This window comes from Alosa pseudoharengus, unplaced genomic scaffold, assembly GCF_046254945.1.
Source record: "Alosa pseudoharengus isolate Yale_2024_CS ecotype anadromous, Long Island Sound unplaced genomic scaffold, YU_APseudo_1.1 YU_APseudo_1.1_scf_8, whole genome shotgun sequence".
Lineage (NCBI taxonomy): Eukaryota > Metazoa > Chordata > Actinopteri > Clupeiformes > Clupeidae > Alosa > Alosa pseudoharengus.
Genome location: NW_027468870.1, coordinates 35,544,491 through 35,569,533, shown reverse-complemented (window position 1 = coordinate 35,569,533; position 25,043 = coordinate 35,544,491). Strand labels below are relative to the sequence as shown.

Here is a 25,043-nt window from a genome sequence, read left to right as displayed (position 1 = left end):
CAACAGCTGTTTTCAGTGACTTAGGAAAAATGAGGTGTTGTAATCGCAGGTATCTCTGGCTGACATGGTCAAAACTGTACGAACTTGGCGGTATAGGATCACTGACACCCTCTGAATGCATGCCAAGTTTCGTGGACTTTCCGCTCATGGGGGGCCATACAATAAATTAATTTGTGTGTACATTTAGTGACACCAATTTTTTGCGGAGAGAATGTGCAGGACTGAGTGGCTGTCATATTTTGCACCGCTTTGCGGTAGTTACAATGCATGAAAAACAATGCAGTATCCATGTCCACTTCAATTCCAACCTAGCAACCAACATAATTTCCCTAGCAACCAGCATAGCAACCTTTTTAGTATAGCAACCACGATATGTACCCTCACAACCACTTCTATATTGTGAACTAACATGATTGCTCTAGCAACCAGCATAGCAACCATTATATTTAGCTACCACCATATCTACCCTCGCAACACCATAGCAACCATCTCAGTTACTCTAGCAACCACTTCTATATATGTTTTTATGTTGTCTTTGTAAAGCAAGCAGACATTGGATTTTAGTTTCATTTAAAAACAATTGTTTCCCAATGGGTTTGGAGTGGGAAGCTGACCACTGTACCCAAGAACTCATACTGTACATTTGTGAGTGAGCAGCCACTGTTACCCAAACTTCAAGCACATTAGACCAATAAGTACAACTCGTAGCAGTGACTGAATATTTAAAGCTGCAGTTGGAAAGTCTGACAGATTGAGGGGACTCTCATGCCCCTCCCCCACTACCACCGAGCACCCTTTGTGCTTGTCAGTGCGCACCAGACTGTGACTGAGTCAGAGCTCACACAGCCCTGCTCTGATTGGACCAGAAGAACCGGGAGCTGTGGATTTTTGCAAAACAAATAACAGGCTCTAGGTGGAGGTAGAAGTGCAGTTTTTTTTTCTAAAACCGGCTGATTTATGTTGTTCTATCAGAGCATAGTGTCGGTTTCAGTGAATATGATTAAAAACAATCTTGCCAACTGCAGCTTTAAAGGGACACCAGGCAAGTCTGATGCTTTTTCTCTACGAAACTCCCCCTCGCTCGGTCTGAAGCTCTTTTCCTTTTCTTTGCATCTTCAGTCAAGGGTTTTCGCTGCTTCTTCACCGGCTCTGCCATTATACACACGTTTGCAACAATCGCTAGCGTTTCGTTAGCCTCCCTCTGTGCTGTGGATGCAGGATGGAAACTGAAACTGCTTAGGTCGCCGGGTACGATACACTAAACTTGCAAGCGGGATATTCTTCCTACAGGCAGTAGGGGCGGGCGAGAGAGTCTTCATTCGCCCTGTAATGAGTCATTTAACCATATACCGACTTACGAAGATGATTAATTAACACGAAAACGTTGCCTGGTGTCCCTTTAAGTAGTCTTGTTTTAAACAAAGCTTTTTTTTTTTAATAGGCTATGCCGTTTCTTCTGGCTTATTGCGGTCACTCATCCATCTTGAGCACATCTGGTGTGGTATTTAGTATATTTTTTATAATATATATGGCAATGTTTGATAAGCATCTCATTTAATGAAATGTTCCAGTTTAACCTGTGTGCCGTTTCAATATGGTTCCTTTCCTTTTTCTGAGTAGTATACTTGACAACTTCTTTGTCCCTGAAGTTCTCATTTGCAGATGAACAATGTCAAAAGAACAACCCAATAAAGAAAGGTGTATTTATTCCTTGAAAGTCTTACAATCATACATCCTTGCATTATATTTTACTAGCAGTCTCTGCTCTTTCAATTTCAATTCAATTTATACATGGGGCTTTTGAAAGGTTTGTCTTATGGTACACTTAGCAAAATAAAATCAATTATCAGTCCATGGAGTGACGGATGATTCATTACCGAAGATGGTAAGGGGTTCATTTTTCCACTGGGACATGTGATGCAATAGTACAGTTGCTTGAAAAATATCTAGTTAAAAAGTAATGAGGTTTACATAAAGCTAGTGAGCTGACCGTTCGAAACAAGACGAGAAAGTAAAAACAGGCCATTTTTAAAAGAAGTCAACATCATCAGGGGCATCCAGGTCACGGTACTCGATGATGTTGCGGGGATCCCCACGGATCATTCTGAAGGGGAAAAAGGCAAGCGGTCACTCAGTGATGAACAATCACTACACTGTTTTGAAAATTATACCTCCTTGCATCTCTAATTTCTCACCATGTTCCTTTGTTGATTATGGAAGGCTTTCACTCCGATCTCAAGTCTTACCTGTTGCGGGGCTTTCCTGGGTAGCCTCCCTGACCACGGAAATTGTCATAGTTTCCTCTGCCTCCTCCATACTGGTTGGGTGGATAAGGGCTTCCTAAGCGGGGGGGGGGGAAGAAACAAAAACAGACAGAATCAGGGCATCAGTACAAACCAACCGTACATTGCTAACTGATTCTGAGCAGAGGGAGTGTGAACTCTGCCTTACCTCCATATCCCATGATGGGCGGCCTGGGCTGGCCAAAGCCCATTAGGCCCTGGGGAGCCTGGGGAGCGAAGGGAAGCCCAGGAGAGAGAACTCCTATGGGGAGAGAGAGAGAAGAGAAATCTACATAATTGGCTGAAAGTATATTAACAAAGCAGGTTTGTTAAAGGCACCCTTGTTAAAGGCACCCTATGCAGTTTTGGCAATTTCCTAGCTGTTTTTTGCTTTTTTCTCTACAGAGGTCCCCGTACAGCTTCAGAGTATATATTTGATGACATTCCTCACTCAGTCAGTCTACGGTTTCCTCTTTCCCCTGTTCATCTGACAACGGTTTACTCGCTTTCTGCTTCTTTTCACTGGCTCTGCCCTGACGAATGTCTGAGAAACTCCATCTCGAACGTGTTCTAGCTGGTGCCTGGCATGTATGTTTGTAGTGGTGTAAAGCAATTTGTTACATCGCGAGACAGCGAAACTTTCTGACTGACGCCGGAGGTCCGTCGGACCATCCCTAATGTTTAATCCCTAATCAGTGCCGCTGCTAACACCAGGCGCGCATCACGCACTGTGCATAGGGCACCAAGAGACAGAGGGGGCACCAACATTTTGCCAATACACAGCTTTACTGTAAACTGATTTTTTATATTCTTAGAGAATGTTTACAATGGCAATATGCACCAACAGCATGCTACATAAGAATGATACTTTTCGGGTTCTCTCTCAATCTCCATTAAGATCTAACTTGAACGTTATGCTACTCCATTTAATTGGGAATGTATCCGAGTGCAGTGGCACTGAGAGAAAGTGGCAGGTTCTGGCTGGCTTGTCATTGTTTGTAATTGATAGCTACTTTTTAATATAAGACACTTTATAACTCACAATAATAATAATAAAATCACAAAGGCAACAAAGAAGAGGCTGGAGGAGATTGTGGAGTTATCCGATTCCCTCTAGCTAGCCCATAGGTGGGCAAACTGGCCCGTCATGCACTTTAAACTAGAGATGCACCAATATGGAATTTTAGGGCCGATAACGATAACCGATATTTATTGGTTTGTTGTGGCCGTTACCGATACGATAACCGATAATATTACTCTTGGAAAAAAAATTGTGAAAAGTGATTTGGGGAAAGCATTTAATAAGCATAATTTTATTGCAGTAATTTTACCTACCACCAAATGATGGACAGAACTCATAATGGTCCTCAATAGTAGGCTACGGCAGTCAACAACATAACAGTAGCCTAGCCCTACAGTATGTGTGGCTCCTTTAAGTGAACCTGACGTCAGTGAATTGCGAGTGAGTGGCTAGAGAGTTTGAATCGTTTTTATTTAGGACTAAACGCTCATAAACGGCTCAGCTTGGAATAAGCTACAGTATAACAACCAAATCAGAGTTTGTGAGGGAAACTTGGGTTTAGTTTCAACTGCGGGTAACTGAATAAAGCTGCAACTCCTCAGACTGTATCTTATGTCCGTCTACTCTGTTGCGCACAACCTGCTGCAGCAGAAATGAAAGGCGTTAGCCCCGAAGGTTTTAATAACTTATTATGATGACCTGTCTGGAACTGAAGCACGAATGGTTAGCATATTTCTAGGTAATAATACAAAACCCAAGCTAAAGTAATGCAAATATAATACTAAAACACAACTTAGAACTAGGCCTACTTATGTACTCCTCCCACTAACGAGTTTGTTTATTTGTTTCCCCGACCAGCGCGGTAAAGTGCAAACACACCAGCACAAGACGGCTCTAGATAGGGCTGAGCTCCGCTCTGGTAAGGTTAAATGGCGGATCATTCACGAGAGGATTTTGAGATGCACAGATTCCCAAATGAACGCATATCCACAGATTTTGTTAGAGTGGTGAAATACATTCACACCGCTGACATTATATTAAGGAAAAAGTATAGCCAACCAAGCTCAAGAAGCTCAGTGTAGCCGGACCTTACGTAGGCCTAAATTAGGACTTATATCGGCGCAAATTATCGGCCAGAATTCTGTTATCGGACCGATAATAATATTTTCATTTTTTCACCTATCGGCTAATAATATATCGGCCGCCGATATATCGTGCATCCCTACTTTAAACCAGCCTGCTGAGCATTTAATTAAGTTATCATAGGCTGCTCGCTATTTTTTCCCTGTGATAGACAACGTTGTGGTTAGCAGCAAACTGGTTTTCACCCTTCCTAGAGAATGTTTACAATGTCAACATTAAAACAGCATGTTACACAAGGATGATACTTTTTGGGTTCTCGTGTCTGAGCGCGCATGAGAGGGATAGAGAGTGTAATGAGGGTTTATCACTTGACTAAATAGTCCTTCATCACAGAGAGAGTTGCAGGTTCTGGCTGGCTTGTCATTGTTGATAATTGATATCTACTTTTTAATATAAGAAACTTTTCAAATGAGATCATGAAGGCAACAAAGACGAGGCTGGAGAAGATGGGACTGGAGAGTCTTGAAGTCTTCAATAAGCCGTTACATGAAGCACAAGATATGGTGATTGAAACACATTCCACTCAGATAGCTAGGTGGCTACCAGGCTCACATATCACTTTTAATTGCAAACAGGAAATTTCTAAGTAGCATCATGCCATTATATGCTTCTATTTCCAAAGGCTGTTTATACCAGCTTAATGTCATGCTTACTGTTAATATTGTGCTAAACGTGGCACAAACTATGTTAGAGTTTGTGGACTAGCCATAGGCAAAAAGTTATTAGGATAATCGTAGACACAATAGGCTACTCCTAACAGGTTTCTTAGTATTGTTTTTCGTGGTGATTGGTTTTGCCTTTTGTCCAGAGCAGCTGGACGCACTCACCTTGTCCAGGGCCTGGGGGAGGTGGGGGCTTCATCTCAGGAAGGGATGGCCTTTTGGCATCCATCAAGAAGTTGTTGAAGAACTCCACTTCCTTCTTGACTTCCTCAATCTTATCTCCGTGCTTGTTCAAAATATGCTTCCTCACAAACTCAGGACCCTGCAAAGGACAAGGGTAACTGTATGATGCGAGATACAAGATCAATACCAGCTTGTCTCAATTTTAAAATCAGACCTTTGAGATAACAAAATCCTACAAGCACAAAAAGGTATTCAAAGAGTACTGGAGTGGTTATGTAAAGACAGACAGACAAGCGAGAGCCAATCTCCCACCTTAAACTTCTTGCCACTGAGAGGGCATAGCCACTTGTCCTTGCCCAGCTCCTGCGTGTTGGCCGACACAAACTTCTCCACTTCCTGCTCCGGGTCTTTGCGTCCCATTTTGGCCGCCTCCTCCTCAGCAAGGGTCTCCTTAACACTGAACAGTGGACTCAGCTTCTCCTCAAATGTCTTCTGCCAGTCTCCCACTACACACAGACACGTCACAGAAGGAGCAGACGGTCAATCATTAATGAGAGAATCAATTAATCTGAAAGGAAAAAACCTATGACCCCGCCCACCCCAGAAAAAGGTTCTGTGCCTCCTTCAGGTTCTGTGCCTTCCCTGTCCGTGGGTACACGGCTGGCATCAAGTTAGAGTCACTCACCCTCTCTGTGCGTGATGCGGTTGGGTGGAATGGGCCCACGCACGTGGATGATACCACACCGGTTGGGCATCTCGTCCTCGCTGGGGTACTCGCAAGAGTTGTAGTAGTCGATGGAGTGCACAATGCGGAGGTATAGAAGCAGCCGGTCCAACACCTGAGGACAGGTGAGAAAAAAAGAAATGAATAAAAAAAGATGAGAAACTCAATTGTCCATTACATCGACATAAAACAGCATCTTGTTTTTGGGCAATCTGAAGACCTACAACATTTGTTCATTCGAAGTCATGGAATATGGCCAAATTTTTGCTGTTAATAATTTCAGCCACTAAACACTGAAGTGGTCCTAACTAGCAGGTTGGATCTTCTCTGCTCCACCCAGAAAAAATCCTCTGCAAGTGCACACTTCCTTTAGCGGAGATACAGATGAAAAGCCTTAAGAGGCAGAGGGCGATACCTTGACCAGCTTGTCGTCCCTCTCAACGGTGACCTCGGACGGGTTGCCCTCCTTGGCCCCCTCTTCGGAGTCTACTCCCCCCATACTGCCGAGCAGCTCCTCCTCCTCCGCGCTCACCTCCTCGATCAGGTAATCGGTGATGTTCTTCAGGATCGGGTTCTGGGCTGATAACTAGGAAAAGGACATAGGAAAATGTGATCATTATTGGAGGAGTTTGCCCTTAATGTGACAAACCTGCCAAGGGAATTAGCGCACAAGAGTCATAGGTCAGCAGCCTGTGTGTGTGTGTGTGTGTGTGTGTGTGTGTGTGTGTGTGTTAGGGCTGTAACGATATGCGATTCGAAACCGAAATCGCAACAGTCATATCCACGATACTGTGTCGCGGTGTAAAAAGGCAGAACCTCGACACACCCTTTCTAGTGTTTCATGCAGTGCTTTGCAGCTTGTGCTACGCGGCTGCATAAGCAACTCCCGCTTTACTTACCGGTAGCCTACGTTGTCCAAAAATAAATAAATAATAATTTCATACCCCCTCTCCCTCTTCCTCCCTCTCCTGCTCAATGAACACGCGCGACTCGGCCAACACAATCCAAATAAAACATTCACAATCATGAAACCAAGGACGCATTGAAGACGACTAGCTACATTACTATTGAATCCGCTTAGCATCATTAGTATGCTGTAGGGGTGTAACGGTTCATGTATTCGTATTGAACCGAAACGGTACGGGCATCACGGTTCGGTGCATGAATTTACACGGAGAATACACGGTATAAAAATACATAAAACTTGTGTGCGGATTAATGAATGTCATGTGCAATTACTGTTAAATAGCCTACCGTACAAGAGTTACGAGAGTTCTTTAGCGACACCTAACGCTAATCTGTAGCCTCGCCTTAGCTCTGAAGCTCTGATTGACGCCTATGTTATTTTTTTGTCAGGGCGTCGGTCGAGTCAGTCAGTCAGTCAGAGATAGCAGCACTAAGGTGGCGACCCACAAGAGTTAGAGGATCCGCTGGTCTCTAAGATCGCAAGTCTGAGAACTTCAGTTACAGTAGTACAGGCAAGAGAGTGGTGGATAAGATAAAACTGTGTCGGCGTTGTTCAGCAGTTGTTGGGTATGTGAGTGGAAATATAACATGCTACACATATTCGAAGCCATCACCCAGATGATGTAGGCTACTAATCACGGAAACAATAAAAAAAAAACTTCCCCTGCACTTTACAAGCCTTTGGATATACAAATAGGGCCAAAACCTATGGCTTAAATTAAATGATTTCGCAATGACAGAAAGCGTGAGGAGCTGGTAGTGTTAAGTGCATAGACAGTAAAAGAAAGTGTCAACACTAACCAGGCTAATAAACAAACGATGCTACGGTGAGTTAACGTGGAAGGGCAAAGTCACGTGACTTCTAGTTGTAATCTGTTCATGAAATGAAAGGAGCAATTTCGTTTTTTAAAAGAAAGCAAAATAGTGTGATATTTTCACAGTTAGTAGGCTAGATTATTACTGTACACACACTGAAAAATATTACGGGCAAACTGTAGACCCTTCCATATACAACTAAACACAGATGTTGAAGGTCTTGCTTAATAAGTGGATTAAAAATCATTATTCTATAATAATATGCACTTTCAGAAATAGGAGATGCTGTAGGCCTATTTTCAGTTTTATAGCTGATTGTCTTATTTTGTTTACAAGTTACAGATGGAGTCTGGGTACTTATTGTACTGTTTAGCCTACATCTTACACACTTCAGGCTGTTGCAGATAGCTCAGGGAAGAGACTTTATGACACTAGGTGGACCAGCCTGAGACATGCACAATAAAAAAAAAAATGCTTTCTGCATTTTTGTTTTGCTTTTCCCTCCATTGTACCGAACTCGTACCGAACCGTGATGTCCGAACCGAGGTATGAACCGAACCGTGACTTCTGTGTACTGTTACACCCCTAGTATGCTGCACATATTTGTTTAAAACTCTTGCATTCAAGTTGACTGATCATCTCAATACCGTTTCCCAAAAGGGCCTGTCCCAAGTAGGGATGTAACGGTATGAAAATTTCACCTCACGGTTATAGTGACCATTATCACGGTTTTCGGTATCATTACGGTATTTCTAAAAGTGTGTTCAATATGTTCAGAAAGCACAGATAGGCCTACATACTGAAATAGTTCAAAAAGTGTCCTGTTCACTTTTTTATTCATGTTTAACCCATTTAGGCCGGGAAAGCATTGGCGCATTTCTACCATTAAAGCCGGGAGCGATGTTGCGTAATTCTACCATTGAGGCCGGGAAAGCGTATACGTCGATTTCCGCGTATAAGGTTTTTTTTGCACCAATTATCGGCCTCTGGGCCAATGAAATGCATCAGAATAGACACGAGGGAGTGTCGTCATGTTCCTCGTGACATTGTTTTGAAATTTCTTCGAGCAAAGCATGGAGGACTTTGATAGCGAGGAGATTTCGGAAGGTATGATTTTGAGGAGATTCTCGGCTTCGATGACATTATTGCTGATGACTTTGAACGCGCTCTCCCCTCCCTAATGTTGCCTGCTTTTGACATAGCCCTGGTAGGCTACAAAACTTGTACCCTACTGATTCTGTTTGTCTAATTGATGGATTTAACCCCGATTCGGATTAGGCTACACCTGCTTTTAAAAGGCGGAACATCACTGCAAAACGTGCGCTGTAGCCACTCTGCGTCTTTTTATGTGCACGTTCACATTAAATCCATTTCACTAACGTTATCAAGAGAATACCGTAAAGTTTTATTTTGAGCACTTTCTAGGTCTCACTCATTGGATCAAAATAACAGAAATAGCGAACTCCAAGTTATGGTAGGGTAAGCTATAAGCACATAGCCCGTTAAACATGACCAAGTCAATGGGACAACACACAATGCCACGGTAACCTACCTAGGCTATGGAATTGAGAATGAAAGCTAATTACTTTCACGTTTTTTCTCAAAGTGACAGGCACTCAATTAGACCTACATATCACCACTGTAATGTCATTAAAGACAAGTGCAATAGTTTAAAAATCAATATGTATTCAAATTACTGAATATTTTTAGCTATAAGTAATTATGCAGATCATAAAATACTAACAAAATATATAAAGTTTATGAATTCAAAATATTAAATAGAAACATGACAAGCCATCATTTTGTGTGTGTATGGAGGGTTGAGCAGAGACTAGGATCACCACTACTGTGAATAATCACACAGTATTCATTATTACTGATAAGTGTCAAGGTGGTGGTGGCCCCAATTTGCCTATGTTTTTGTAATATAATAAACACAGTTACACTTTTTGAAACTATTTCAGCTTGTGTAGGCCTATCAGTAATTTCTGAACATACCAATAATACATATAACCAGGCAGTAGATGTCAACCAGAATGACAAGCTGTAGAAAATGCACTGGTTTCTGATAAAATAGTGCTGTTCCTGCACTGACACATTACATGTTTTATTTTTGTGAAGGTGTAACTGAATAAACCCAATTTATTAGCAAAGCCACAGGTATAAGCTCTCAAATACTTTTTAAATTTTGTTCCTATCTGCTACAGAGGCTGAGAAATCAATCATTAAGTAGGCGTTGACACAATTGCTGAATTTCCAGAAAAACTTCAGGTTTTAGGGGGTTTTCTGAAATCACCCTTAGGTTTTACAGGCATTTTTTCCAGGCGTTTTAGGCCTAAATGGGTTAATTGGCTTATAGTTTAACTTACCCTACCATAACTTAGAGTTTGCTATTTCTGTTATTTGGATCCAATGAGTGAGACCAAAGTAAGCATTCAAAATAAAACTTTAGGCTACCGTATTCTCTTGATAACGTGAGTGGAATGGATTTAATGTGGACACGAACATAAAAAGACGCAGAGTGGCTACATGATACAGTGCACATTTTGCGGTGAAAATGTTCCGCCTTTTAAAATCAACCATCAATTAGACAACAGAATCAGTAGGGTACCAGTTTTGTTTCATTGTACCAGGCCTACTGTATGTCAAAAGCAGGCTCGGATGAAGCTGGGAAGGATTAAACACACGGTTTCCACATCGCGGTAATCAACCGTGATAATTATGATATTTGAAAAGAAAACGGTAATTGTTATCGTCAACATTTTTATCGCGGTTTACCATTATACCGGTAATCGTTACATCCCTAGTCCCAAGGAAAACAAGTATTACCTTGAAACTTAAACACGCATGAGGAAACTGAACAGTCCAATTAGTAGACTATGATAAGTAGGGCTGCAGCTATCGATTCTTTTTGTAATCGATTAATCTAGCACTTTATCGATCGATTAATCGGATAAAATTTTTTTTTGCCATTTTTAAACAACCAAAACAAATAATGCATAACGAAAATGACATGGCTGTAAAATGAGCAATTGGCACAGAGGTATTTAGGCCTATTCTAACTCCGTTTTGGAGCCAAATGTTGAAGCCCATTTATTGCAATTTACCCATTTAGTGTTTATAAGTGTCAGTGCCAACAATTAAATAATGTTCAAAATGCGCTCTGTAAAATTGCAGCCTCTTGTGCATGACTTAGCTGGGCGAACAAAGCTGTCCATACTATGTTGTGAAGTGCTGGGAGGGAGAAGAGGGAAAGCAATTTAATGTATTAATATGCACAACAAGTTTCATGCTGTAATCTAGACCTGACATTAAAGTAAATATCTGTTTTATGTAGATTTCTACACCTGCAGCATTTACCATTAGGCTACTAACAAATAATTTTACCATTAGGCTACTAAAAAATAGCCTACCATTAGGTGCGTGAGGGAAGATGAGGGTGCATACGGTATAAGAAGGGGTTCTTTTTTAGGCATACTGTCTTGCAATTGAACGTGAATAAGTTTACTACTTAAAAACATCAAAGCTAAACATTATATCACGACATCGCTACAAATACAGTATGTGATTAAAATCAGCCAACATCAACGTAGGCTATATTATAGGCTACGTAGATAGATAGATAGATAGATAGGCTAGATAGATTGATAGATAGCCTACTTTATTGACGCTTGGTGAAACAACATGGAGTGGATGTTTTCGGTTCAGATGCTTGTTCTTTTACTTTTTGAGTATGTTATGATCCCAAAACTTTACTTGAAAACTTTAGACATTCTCTGCCATCTTGACTCCGCCATCGCGCCAGCTAAATTCAGAATGTATCACGATTCACGCGCTAGTGGTGTGCTTCCTGAACAACAGTCCGTGTGGAACAATCAGATCCCTGCGCGTACAGTGCGCGTCATAGTAATTTAACGAGGCTTCGAGGCAGGGTTTTTGCCTCGAGTAATTTTTGTAATCGAGTTATTCGAGTAACTCGATGAATCGTTTCAGCCCTAATGATAAGCTAGCAAACTCTGCATACACTCTGCATAAAGTGTGCCGTCATAAATATCAGACATTCAGTAAAATCTTTTTAGGATCAGGATATAAAATAAGATATATTACCGTATTTTGCGGACTATAAGTCGCTCCTGAGTATAAGTCGCATGGTAATTGTAAAGCAATTTATAAAAGATTCACTGAACAAAAATGCTGATATGGTACATGAAAATGTAGCTAAAAATATGGAGAATGCAATGCAATAAAGCATTTTGGGCAATGTGGAGTCACAAGCTGGCAACAGATTAAATGCTCAGGATAGAGAAAAAGACTGTTTTAAAAGGACGTGACCGCAGCTAAGGCAAGCCAGGCGATAGGCCTATAGGCTATGCCCGACGGTAATTGTAAAGCAATTTACAAAAGATTCACTGAACAAAAATGCTGATGTGATACATGAAAATTTAGCTACAAATTTGGAGAATGTAATGCAATCAAGCATTTTGGACGATGTAGAGAGACAAGCCGGCAGCAGATGAAATGCTCAAAAGAGATTTTAGAAATGTATTTCACAAAATCCAAGACCAAGAACAGACAGTCTATGTAACTGGACACATTGAGGCCAAAAATGTTGTAAAATAAGTATTCTACAGGGAATGTTAATGAAGGAGTGAATAGTGGCAAGAGGCAAGCCGAAGGCTGCTGACAGGCCCGAGGCTAATTGTAAAGCAATTTACAAAAGATTCACTGAACAAAAATGCTGATGTGGTACATGAAAATTTAGCTAAAAATGTAGAGAATGCAATCAAGCATTTTGGACGTTATATTGGCATAAGCTGGCAGAAAAAATCCTTGGCTGGCCACCTCGAGAGAGCGAGAGAAAAGATGCGCATTTAAAACCAGGGCCTACATTTCAGCGCGGGATTGCGGGTAGGCATAAATTATTACTAAGTATTGAGCATAATAATAAAAGTCCCGCAACTGTAGCCATCATAATGCAAGAAATTCCCACACATTTTACAGCGCTGTCTGACGTTAATCTAATAATGGAGCGGCCCGAATGCGGGACTATTGACCGGACGTTCCAACTCTGACTTCAACACGCGCGGGACCACTTTGTGGGTGCCTCTCTCTCGTTGCGCTCTCTCTCTCTCTCTCAGCAAGATTTGTCACCGCTAAAGTCAAATTATAGCCTATGTGCTTCTACATAAACCGCTATTGACAGGAAAGGAAAACAAACGTTTAGTGATCAGGAACCGTCAGGAATTTTTCAAACACAGAAGCATGGATGTGTTCTTCATTTGAGGAACGTTAATCGATTGCAGATGTGAACAGACAGCTACAGACATGGAGCGCATAGTCGGCCTACTTTCACTTTCTGTGCGTATTCATTACGTGAAAGATAATTAGTAGCAAAACAGCCATCAAATATTAGCCTACATGGCAGTGAGTTTTGTTTTCAAATGTTTTCATGCATGTCTAGATAATGGGTGAGGAATGTTTAGGAGACAGACTATCATTAATCCTCAAATTATGTCTGGCGTCTTTTATTTAGGTTACGCAAAGCACAGCGCCCTTGTTGTTATTTGGGCCATGGCTTGTATTCAACTCTGTTATAGGCCTCTATTTCTTGCGTTTTATTGTGAGACATAGGCCTACTTTTCGTTTGGAGCAGCATACGGGTAGGCTATCAAAAGCAAAAGATGTTCAAATTGAGATTTAATTTACGTTTGGACTGTTTGATTATATTGCTAAATATCAGGACTGATGACCACTGAAATCTGTGGGGTATTTAATGGTTCATTATTAAGTTTCATGTATGAAAGAGTGGCTGGATTTCCATCCGCTTATTGCGAGATAAGGCATCCGCTTTCATTCATTCATGGAACGTGTGCTGTGCTGCAAGGGAAACCTTATTCATATAGCCAAGGAGGTCTAAGATAGGCTAAATTAAGTTATTTTTAAATTATGCATGATTTACTTTATTGTATAACATTCATAGGCTGATGCCTGGCAGCAACAATTGTGTTTAAATGTAGGTTACTGCTTCAGCTTCTAGCTCAGAAGGGGGCGGCATGCGACTGGTAGCTTGAGAGCAATGTGTTGGAGACTCATGGTGTAGGACAATGACTTTTAATTGGCAACAATATTAAACCAACCAACAATATAAAATATTAAGAAGAGCTCTTTTATGAGTTAAAATTGAAACAAAATTATACTGGCTTTTATTTGTCTGAATCTGAGGCCTGGCTATAAATAGAATCCCGGCTATTTAGGTATGCACGTGTGTTTCAGGCATAGCGCAAGCATTAATCTCTGGCTGAAAGTGCACAGGACTTGTGCATTTGAGAGCGCTCTCTCAAGGCTGTAGACAGTAATGTTTCATGTAGGGTTCATGTCAGTTAATATAAATTAAAATTTAAAATCATGTTCAATTATATATTTTTTCGCACCTGACTATAAGTCGCAGGACCAGCCAAACTATGAAAAAAAGTGTGACTTATAGTCCGGAAAATACGGTATACTATATATTATAATCCTCTGGTGTTCCAAGGTAGGCTATTAAAATGTTATTTAATAAAATGTTACTTAATAAAAAAATTTTTTTTTAAAAATCAAACCGTGGGTCTAAAATCGTGATACAAACCGAATCGTGAGGTTGGTGTGTCGTTACAGCCCTAGTGTGTGTGTGTGAGATATCTTACCTCCATGGCCTGGCCTTCAGCCCTGGCTTTTGGGCTCCAGAGACGTTCCCTCTCATCCAGGGCGTGGATCAGTTTGGCTGCCAGCTTGATGTCATTGCGGAGCACCTGCTTGTGCTGGGTCATCCCATTGACATTGCGGACACGCCGCGCCAAGTCACGGTTCACCCCTGGTGCCAGCTCACAGTCCCGCAACTAGGAAATCAAACACATCCGAGTTAATCCTGCCAACAGCACATTTTACATAATGCATGGTACAAGCCATCTAAAAAAAATTAAAAAAAAGTAAAAAAATAAACAACTGTCTACTGATTATTAAGGGGTAATTACACTGAATAGTACTGGCTCAATAGAACTGAGTAAATAACTGACAACTCACCCGGATGTTTTGCAAGTTCCAGCAGGTCTCTTTGATGTTCACGCTGCGGTCGAACGTCACCCAGCAACGTCTGAAGAACCTGAAATATATAAATGTGGCAGTGAGCCATCTCATGTCTGGGGGTTTGAATGGCTGAGGGGGTTTAAAGGGAAGGATGGAGAAACTGACCTGCGCTCTGGCTGGGGCTCCGACAGACACACACGCATGAAGCCAGGGTACCTCCGGCACAGCTGAGGAGACACAGCTGACATTTACTCAACCATTTACACTGTGTGTGTGTGTGTTTGTGTACACTTACTCCATATGTACAAAAAATGCTCATCTTTGTACAAGATAATGAATAAGGGAGAATATATCCATATATGCATTGTGTGTGTGTGTGTGTGTGTGTGTGTGTGTGTCTGTGTGTGTGTGTGTACACTCACAGCAATGATCTCAGCTTTGGAGATGGATGGGGCGATGTTCCTCATAAAGAGAGAGCAGGTCTTGTGGAGGGGCCGAGGCGACGGTGGCAGATCGTCTTTAGGCTTCTTCTCCTCCTTTTCCTTTTCCTTCTCCTTCTCTTTTTCTTTTTCTTTTTCTTTCTCCTTCTCTCTCTCTCTCTCCTTCTGCTTCTGTTTGTCCTCCTCTTCATCTTCATCATCCTCTTTTTCTTTTGTATCAGCTGAAGAAGCACAACACACCATCACATTTAGATGACAAGGCCTGAACTATTCTAATCCACAGAACGAACAGTTCGAGTTATACACAGACAACAGCCCTTTGGTCAGGGCTGATGTAATGACGGGCACATACCCTCCCCCTCCTCCCCCTCCTCTTTCTCCTCTCCCTCCTCCTTCTCGGGGGGCTTGTCCGAGGTCTGCGAGTTGGAGTCGGAGTCAGAGTCGGAATCGCTGTCTGAGGCGCTAGCCTCGTCCTCACTGTCCCCACTCATAGTCCTCTTCCTCTTCCTGCTCTTGGACGTCTGGATGGGTGGGACACAAAGATGGCAATTAAGTACCAGAACACACAAATCACAAGATGGTACACGTCTGAAAAGACAGTGGAATGGATGTGTCACAACACACACGTACCCTTTTTGGCTCTGGAGGGTCCTCCACTGGGGGCTCCTTTTCTGCCTTGTCTCCATCACCACCAGCGTCCTGTAGTTGTGCGTCCTTCTCTGCATCTGCTGCACCCTCCGGCTATGGAAAGTTACAGATTTTAAACAATTAGCAAGGATTGTTCCTCCAAAAGTCTACTGTATCCTTCCTCACACAAAAACACACACTCTAAGGATAGATTTCCTGGGCCTGGGTCAAGCGTAGTCCAAGACTAGAAGCGTGTTTTCCAATGGAAATCTTCAATGAAGTTCTTTTAGTTTAGAACTCGTCTGAATCCATATCTGGGAAACCAGCTCTAAATAACTCTTACTCTACCCTACACACACACCTTCTCTTTGTTGTCCTTCTCGTTGGGTGGTTTGCGGTCTGCGTCAACTGGGCGGAGCTCCTCTCGTTTGGGCGGCTCGGAGCCTCCGGAGGACAGCCTCTCTCGTTCCTCCTCCTCGCAGGGCATCTCCAGGATGCGCAGGTCATGCTCTGTGCCTCCCTCCATCTTGATCACAGCTGGAGGACAAGACAAGACAAGCCACAGGACAATGATACCATGTCACAAGGACTGTGGCTGCACACAGAAGAGAAATAGCTGGCCCTCTGCTGACAAATTACAGGTACTGTTTTCACATGCTCTCACACTGATAACTTATGACCTATTACATGTCCAAAGATGCCCACATGGTCCTCCTCCATCAGACATGAGTGAGCAGATCAACAGTTTAGTAATCAACTTTCTGGTGCTTCATCACAGATGGCCTCCTGGTGGTATATCTTTGTAACAGTCTAATATGCCTGATTTTTATTATTCCGTTACAGAGATTGGCTTTCATTGGAGTTCATTTTGCCAGTACCTGCATCCAAGATCTTGATAATGGCCTGGGCCTTGTCGATATCAAGGGAGACGTTGTCAAACCAGCCATTGTCCATGAGGTACGAGTAGACACCCAGCCTGTTCTCCAGAGCTCCGTGAGCTTCGACCTTGCGTCGGCCAGCTTCATCGGGGTGGTACTTGGAGCGGAACCTGAGTCCCAGCAAAAGCATCCAGGCATTCCAAGAGTGGCCGCAGTGGAATGGGGGGGATGGAGGGGGTGGGGAGAGGCGGGGGCAGGGGCAAAAAGCGAAAGCATGTTAGGGCACTTTAAAATAGCAGTGTAAATTGCAAGTGGCACTTGGACTTGTAGGCTACTGAGAATTGAGTATGTGTATTGTAGTGTGCCTGGCTATTTATTGGGTCAATTGACCTTTTGACCAGAACCTGCTTCATTTAACAGAAAACTTTCACTGGCCCCATTTAAGGACAGGGATTCTATCAGACTATCAATTCTCAAGGGTAAGCAACTGAAAGTATGTCAGTCACTGTCATAGATTATTTCGGTTATTCCACTCACCACAATTCAAGCAGAGATGAAAGGAAGACAAACAGGATTAAAGCAACATGTTTTACATTAAGCTATTCAGGTGAAAAAATAGAACTTGGCGTGGTGTGGACTAAATTTACCTTTTCTGCTCCCAGCATTAACACACATACAGACTGAGAGAGATGTTTCCTTCAGTCAAAAAAAACACGTTCCGCCGTGTGCATGCGCACACGCAATCTCTGCTTTTTTCGATTGAATCCAAATATGAGAAGAAAAAAAAAAGAGTGGGAAAAAATGATAAATCACACGCTTAAGAAAAGAAAAAAAATCTAGTTCCGTGTACGCAACAGGGCTTAGGTTTTGTGTTGTCTGACTACCTAGGGCCCTAGTACTGTGGTTTTCTAAAAGCAACTGCATTGTGCGCAGTGCAAGCCCTGACTGACTGCTCATGACTCCTGCGTAGGGTCCCACTTTTGCTCATCTTCCACAACTTTGTTGTGAAGGGAGGGAGAAGGGGGAAGGAGGGAGGGTGAGGAAAGAAGTGTTTGTCTTGTTAACGCAGAAAACAAAAAAGCAACACAACAGCATTGACATTCCTTCACAACTACTGGAAACCTGTGGGGAAAATAGTGTGACATAAAGGCAGGCCAAGTCAAACAGTTAATGCTTATATGTGACCACCTCTATTGAAGGGTTTGGACACTCCACACAAAGGCATCCAATCAGACAGCCCAGTTTTGCAAGCCTTCACATTAAAAGCAAACACAGACTGAAACAGAATTAGTTATTGAACACCTTCCACTAGGACAGTCCCTAGTTACTTTTCTGTTAACTTATCCTTAGCAGGTTTTAAGGACTTTTCTTTTTACCTCAAGTGATAAACGCCACTGAGAGGAGAGGCTACAATTAACAATAACAATAATAATAATAATAATAATAATAATAATAATAATGTGGAAGAAGAAGAAGACTGTACCATTGTACCAACAGTTGAATCCTATACAGATGGCAAAGACAGACTTTACTCAAACCCCATGGCTATGGACCATCTGACATCCATGATAAGTGATAGACAGTAGTACTAGTTAAGGCTACTCCTTAAACACCCTTTCTGCTGGCAGTCCATCCAGTGTACTCCAAATTATACTTTCTGCTTCTTAAAACGCCAGCAGCCATAGCCTACTTTTGATAACTATCTGGTACCCTGTCATCTTCCATTTCATGTAGACGTAGAGTAATCCAACCCGGTCAACAGAAAGGCAGATCAAATCCTTTCTGTGTGAATCACTGCAACCACTACAACCCTAAATATCCACTTTCCCTCTCCCAAGGGTAACGCCAATGCATGTGAGAAGAAGCGGTTGAGATGAACTACAATGCCAATTTTGTTCGTACCACTCTTCATCTTTGTGGGCCAGGAAAAAGTCTTGCATCTGCTGCCGCCTGAAGTCGATCTTGTATTCGTTGTAGCGCTTCACCGCCTCCATCTCATCCACAGACTCATCGAGCGAGAGCAAGAACTCTCGGAAATTCTTCATCACAGGCGGAGGAGGTCCCAGGTCCATGTCATGGATATTCCCCAACCTTACCGACAAAAACGGTCAACAATCAGAGGTGGGAGTCTGTTTATCTACATGAAGGCCCACACCAACACTAAATGGAGGATTTAGAAGATAATGTGCAAAGATGGCAAAACTCACCTGGCCTGGATAGGAATAGCATGATGAGGCTGCATCAGGTGCATATCTGGATGGCCCCAAGGCTGGGGAGGAGCGTAACTTGGCCCGCCACCCCCACCATAGCCCAGGTCAAACCCTCCATGATATGGGTCCCCTCCGTGGTCATCCCTGCACAAGAATGAGACACCGGAGTTGAAGGTGAATAACAGAACCAAGCAAGCAAGAGTACACCCACCAACAGAAAGAGTATTCACACTTGACAAGACAGACGGAGACAAGCCTACCAGTCTCGCCTCATCCGTTTAGGCTGGGATCCCATGTCGTGCCTGGGGGGCGAGAATCGTTCACGGCGACCCCGTTCGTAGTCTCTGTATTCCCCACGGCTGCGCCGCTCCCGGCCTCTGTCCCATTCCCTGCCCGATGGGCGCCAGTAATCAGAAACAAGGGAAAACAACAGTAAATGACAATTCTCCAAGTCATCAGCAGTACCTTCCATTTTAGATGCAAATACAAAACAATTACTGTAAGGTCTCACTATGAGAATGCAGACTATAGACTACATTACTGCAATGCAGTGCATCTGGCCAGTATTCAAGTTACCAATTAGCGTTACAAATAAATTAGTTTGTTTAAGAGTTGTTAAGACCTTCCAAATACAGTTATATTTTGATCCATCAAATGGCCCTTTGCTCCCTCTCATTCACCTGTCACTCCAGTCGTCTCTGCGCCGGTCCTCTCTTTCTCTAGAACGGTCGTAGTCACTCCTCTCCCGGCGGAACTTGTCCCTCCGACGGCGGTCGTACTCATCATCGCTGTCTGCCATGACGTAAACTGCGCAAATAATGAAAAACTGCAGTAATGGCAAAATAAATGAGTCGACTTTTAATGCCGACTCGGTAAGCCTGCTGTGTTTAGTCAACGTAGTGATATGAACAATCAGATTTGTAACTTCACATTAACCTAACCCAATGCAACGTAGGGTAAGGAGTTTCTAACCGACAAAACGCATATAAGCAAAGGAATACAACGTATAAGCAATTCTTGGCATACTGACAGCTGACAACTTGGCATTCTAAAAACTTTAAATCCTACAGTATCTGTGGGTTTGTTGTCAACTGGATTTTAAGCTATCATAGCTACGTTGTCTGCCAGCTCGAGCCTCATGTAGCTAACTTCAGCCAACTTAGCCAAAATAGCTAGCGTTATCTTAAGTTTAACAAAAGCAATGCATCAAGACCATTAATGTAACGTTAGCTTATGAGTGGAGCTGAAATGGGATAAACTTAACATGCGTTCCCCATATGAAAAATGGCAAATAGCGAGCAACGTGCAACACTGAATTGCGAAGATAATGTTGACTTATTTTCCAACTTTTTTCATGCTTGATTTAAGACAGCCATGCTATGCTACGATGGCTAACAACGGAGCATAACGTTAGTTACATTAATTACTAATCGCTTGGAAATTAGACTCCTGCGCTCAAGTTCACTTGTACATGCATTGAGCAGGTATATTATCTGCGCATAAATCACGTGAATACATATAATTCAGGAAATAGCTTGGCAAAGCTCATTTCCACCAACAAAGCCATTCATTCTCTTAACCAGGCCGTACAAGCTAAATAGGCTAACGTTAGTGTTAGGTGCGCGAAATGGCTATCTGCACAAAGCTAAAAAAGCCGCTGTAGTCAAAGCACTGGCTATAGCAACATCAAAAACTCGTTAAAGATTAATCGATATCAAAACACACAATAAACACTTATTTATAGGCAAATCTGTGACATACCGACTGCTCTCTCTGGTTTCAACCAGATTCAATTCCCGCCAGCTCCACGAAGCGGTATCTAAGGTTAGCAAGAGGAAGAATGTACGCACTACGCAGCTATGGCGGCTTCTCGCGTGATTTGGGGAAAATGCGCGATTAAGTAATACCCAATGACTGCAGAGCCACGGGGAAATTAGGCCTAGGACCTAGGGCTAGGCCAGAGCTATAGAAAAAAAAAGTGAAAAACAATTGGTCTGATTTTTTTGTACTTTTCAGATTTTCTTAGTTTTCACATAAGGTCCTTCATTGATAAGGAAACAAGCTGAGGTTACTTACTTTATGAGCAGGCAATGGTAGTCTGAGCGCGATCCATGATCCAGATCCGGCCGCCTTGTTTTCTCGATCGATTCGCTCTACGTGCACACATACCAATTAGGCCTATATCACCTAGCGAGGTGCAAATGTATCCGTCACTCGTAGAAGCAGATTCGAGCACTTGTATCAATTTACTTGTAGTCGTGCAAGAAAATCAAAGCGATCTGTACAATTTTAGTAATGAGAAATTATTTCACAGATGCACAACTTCGGATGCATTAGTTCACATTTGTACAACTTGTGCAACTGCGCTGCAACGATTGGAGCAAAAGTGTCAAGTGCATGACTCTTGAAAGTTGTGACTCACAGGATAGGATTTGTGTACCTGTATCAAGGATTTGTGAACCCGTAGCCCCTATTTTGTGTTAACAAGATATAAAAAAATATGTACAACTTCACATTTGGGTTTACAAATGCACGAATGTGCATATTCTCAGATTATGAAACACGGATGTGCAAATGTGTTTCGCACCAACTGCGCTGCAACGATTGGAGAAAAAGTGTCGAGTGCATGACTCTTGAAAGTTGTGACTCACAGGATAGGATTTGTGTACCTGTAACAAGGATTTGTGAACCTGTAGCCCCTATTTTGTGTTAACAAGATATAAAAAAAATATGTACAACTTCAACTTTACTGTTACACATTTATGACTTTAGTGTGCGCATGCAAAATCTGCAGTTAAATGTGCTTGCCACTTTTGCACCAAATATACCTTCATACAAAAGTAGTGTAGTGGTTAAGGAGCTGGGCTAGCGTGCAGTAGCCTGAAAGTTGTCGGTTCAATTCCCAGCTTCCACCGTTGTGCCCTTGAGCAAGGCACTTAACCCCAAGTTGCTCCGGGGACAATGTGATCCCTTGTAATATAGCTGACATATGTAAGTCACTTTGGTCAAGAAGTGTCTGCTAAATGTAATGTAATATATATGGGCAGCCGTGGCCTACTGGTTAGCGCTTCGGACTTGTAACTGGAGGGTTGCCGGTTCGAACCCTGACCAGTAAGCACGGCTGAAGTACCCTTGAGCAAGGCACCTAACCCGCCACTGTTGTTGCAGGCAGCTCACTGCGCCGGGATTAGTGTGTGCTTCACCTCACTGTGTGCAGAGTGTATTTCACAAATTCACGGATTGGGATAAATGCAGAGACCAAATTTCCCTCACGGGATTAAAAGAGTATATATACTTATACCTACTTATAGTACGGTGTCTTGTGTAATTCCGCTGGATTTTCTTGTAAAAATTGATTTTTTTGCATATTTTGCTAGTATTGAGTCTAAGGAACAAGATTTTTTTTGTCTTCAAATTTTCACGATCCATTTTCACACTTAGATGACATCATCATTTATATAATGCATAATTAAGACTGGGACTACTGTCACTTGGGGGTTAAATGTGAGAAAACACTGGTAAAGAGGGTATTCTGCCTAATTTTTGGGTGCTGATTCTGAATATCATATTTACTTAGCTGATTTTTTAGTTTTAAACCTGCTAATTAGCATTTGCGGCCTAAAACTGGCCTCCATAGGCAACATAGAATGGGTGATATAGGGTAAAAAATGTAACTCTTTGGTATTCTTATGAAACTTTACTAGTTGATTATTTATGTAGAGACAATATTTTTTTGCATTACAAGTTTTCTGAAAATATATGTTTATGCATGTAATTTAACAATATCTCATTAATTATGCGCTAATTTGCATACATTTCAATTACAGACATCTGAATATTGGATAGTTAACATTAAATGTAGTGACGTTCAGGTTTGCCTTCAGAACTTTTTCTGGATTCAGCGCCTCAAAAGAATGGCTTGTTCAAGCACCAGTCCTAGGTTATGCCGATTTCAGTCATCCCTTTATCTTAGAGACGGATGCATGCCATGCAGGATTGGGGGCAGTTCTGTCACAGGAGAAGGATGGGTTACAGCGACCAATAGCCTTTGCTAGCCGGGGCTTGCGGCCAAGTGAGAGGAACATGTCAAATTATAGTGCCATGAAACTCAAACTCCTTGCAGTCAAGTGGGCAATCACAATCAAAATGGCAAGTATCTCCTGGGCAACACGTTCACCGTGTACACTGACAACAACCCCTCCAATACCTGCAGTCAGCGAAACTGGGCGCTCTGGAACAGTGCAGGGTTTCTCAGCTTGCCCTCTTTATTATAACATCAAATATCGTCCTGGGACAGCTAATTGCAATGCCGATACCCTTTCTAGGCTTCCCACAACTCTTTGCGATCTGTGTCACACAGCCTGGACGTCCCCCTGCCGCTTGCCATAGCCAACATGCAAGCCTCGAGTGCACCTATCCAAGACTCTTGGATGACAGAATCTTGTATGGTGGACACCATCCCTGGTCAAACCAAAAGAGACCTGAAAGTCCTGCTAGGTACTGATCCCTGTATTTCCAGATACCTGTGGTTTTGGTGACAGGGACGACCACATACCCGTTAAGACAAGTGGAGTGAACCAAGGGAAGTCCGCAGCTGATAAAGCAGTGGTCCCAGATGCAGGAAGTGGATGGGACCTTGTACCGAGCGATCTAGGCTCCTCCTTCCAGGGATCCAGTGCTGCAGCTTTTGCTGCCAAAGGTGTTGCGAGTTGAAGTGCTCACTAGCCTACACAACAACCACGGCCATCTGGGGGTGGACAGGACCACAGATTTGATATGACAGAGGTGCTTCTGGCCCCAGATGTGGCATGAGATGCAAAAGTGGCGTTCTGAGTGTGAGCACTGTGTGGTTGCTAAAGCAAGACAACCCAAGCCAGAACCTTCTTGGGAAATATGTTAGCCTTTGTTAAGCCTTTGTAGATAATCTCCATTGACTTTACTCTCTTGGATTGGGCTAGCATAGGAGAACGTTCTGGTAGTCACAAATGTTTTCTCAAAGTTTACCCAGGCCTTTCCCACCCCTTATCAGAGAGCTTCCACCGTAGCTAAGATTCTAACTGAGAGATGGTTCTATGTGTATGGTGTGCCAAGGAGAATCCACTCTGATCAGGGGCGCAGCTTTGAGGGGGAGCTGTTGAAGCACCTGTGTGACACCTACATCATAACAAAGACTAGAACCACCACTTTCAACAGGACACTTCATGACTTGCTCAGGACCTTACCCCCTGAAAAGAAGCGTAAATGGCCCCAGTTGCTCCCTCAGCTCCTGTTCGCCTATAATACCACCATGTACCAGTCCACACAGCACTCCCCATACGAGCTTATGTTCGGTCAGAAGCCACAGTTACCAGTCGACTACCTACTTGGAAATACTGGAGGTGACCACAGGGACAGTCCACCGACTGATTGGGTGGTGCAACATCAAGAGTACCTGACTTCTGTCTATGCTAGTGCTAGGAGACACTTAGAAGAGGCTGCGGCATATCGTAGGCATGGTGGTCCTAACACTGTAGTCCTCTTCAAAGTGGTTGTATGCACATCCAACCTCACTGAGGCCAGGTGCAGGACAAAAAAGCTTATCAAGGAAAGAAGAGTAGTTGTCCGCACACTGCAATCATAACACATAACGCAACGTTTCGACCCACCAGGGTCATCAGTTATGTTTTTAACTCAGTAAATGTAGTTCTTCTGGGAGATTGCAGTGTGCGGTCCTGACACTGTACCCATATTACCACCTGGCACTCTAGTCTTTCAAGTGGGCAGTGGTAGTGTAGTGGTTAAGGAGCTGGGCTAGCGTGCAGTAGCCTGAAAGTTGTCGGTTCAATTCCCGGCTTTCACTGTTATGCCCTTGAGCAAGGCACTTAACCCCAAGTTGCTCCGGGGACAATGTGATCCCTTGTAATATAGCTGACATACAGTATGTAAGTGACTTTGGTCAAGAAGTGTCTGCTAAGTATAATGTACAGTGACTCTTTTGCAAGAACCATTTTAACGGTCGCCACAAAATCCAGGATACATGGGTGTCTACC

General features: G+C 42.8%; 1 protein-coding gene across 1 annotated transcript; it reads right to left on the bottom strand.

Moving 5' to 3' along the window:
* Positions 1-1,689: 1,689 nt before the first annotated feature.
* srrt (serrate RNA effector molecule homolog (Arabidopsis)) lies at positions 1,690-20,862 on the bottom strand. The gene is made up of 20 exons (XM_076275233.1): positions 20,776-20,862; positions 19,695-19,821; positions 19,275-19,403; positions 19,012-19,158; positions 18,707-18,895; positions 16,805-16,974; positions 16,288-16,463; positions 15,930-16,040; positions 15,652-15,820; positions 15,282-15,520; positions 15,025-15,086; positions 14,857-14,935; positions 14,481-14,672; positions 6,431-6,601; positions 5,977-6,130; positions 5,604-5,797; positions 5,274-5,430; positions 2,452-2,544; positions 2,247-2,340; positions 1,690-2,104 (listed from the first exon to the last, which is right to left on the bottom strand). Exons 2-20 carry the CDS (start codon positions 19,811-19,813, stop codon positions 2,029-2,031), a joined length of 2,721 nt encoding a protein of 906 aa, XP_076131348.1. The 5' UTR covers positions 19,814-19,821; positions 20,776-20,862; the 3' UTR covers positions 1,690-2,028.
* Positions 20,863-25,043: the final 4,181 nt, after the last annotated feature.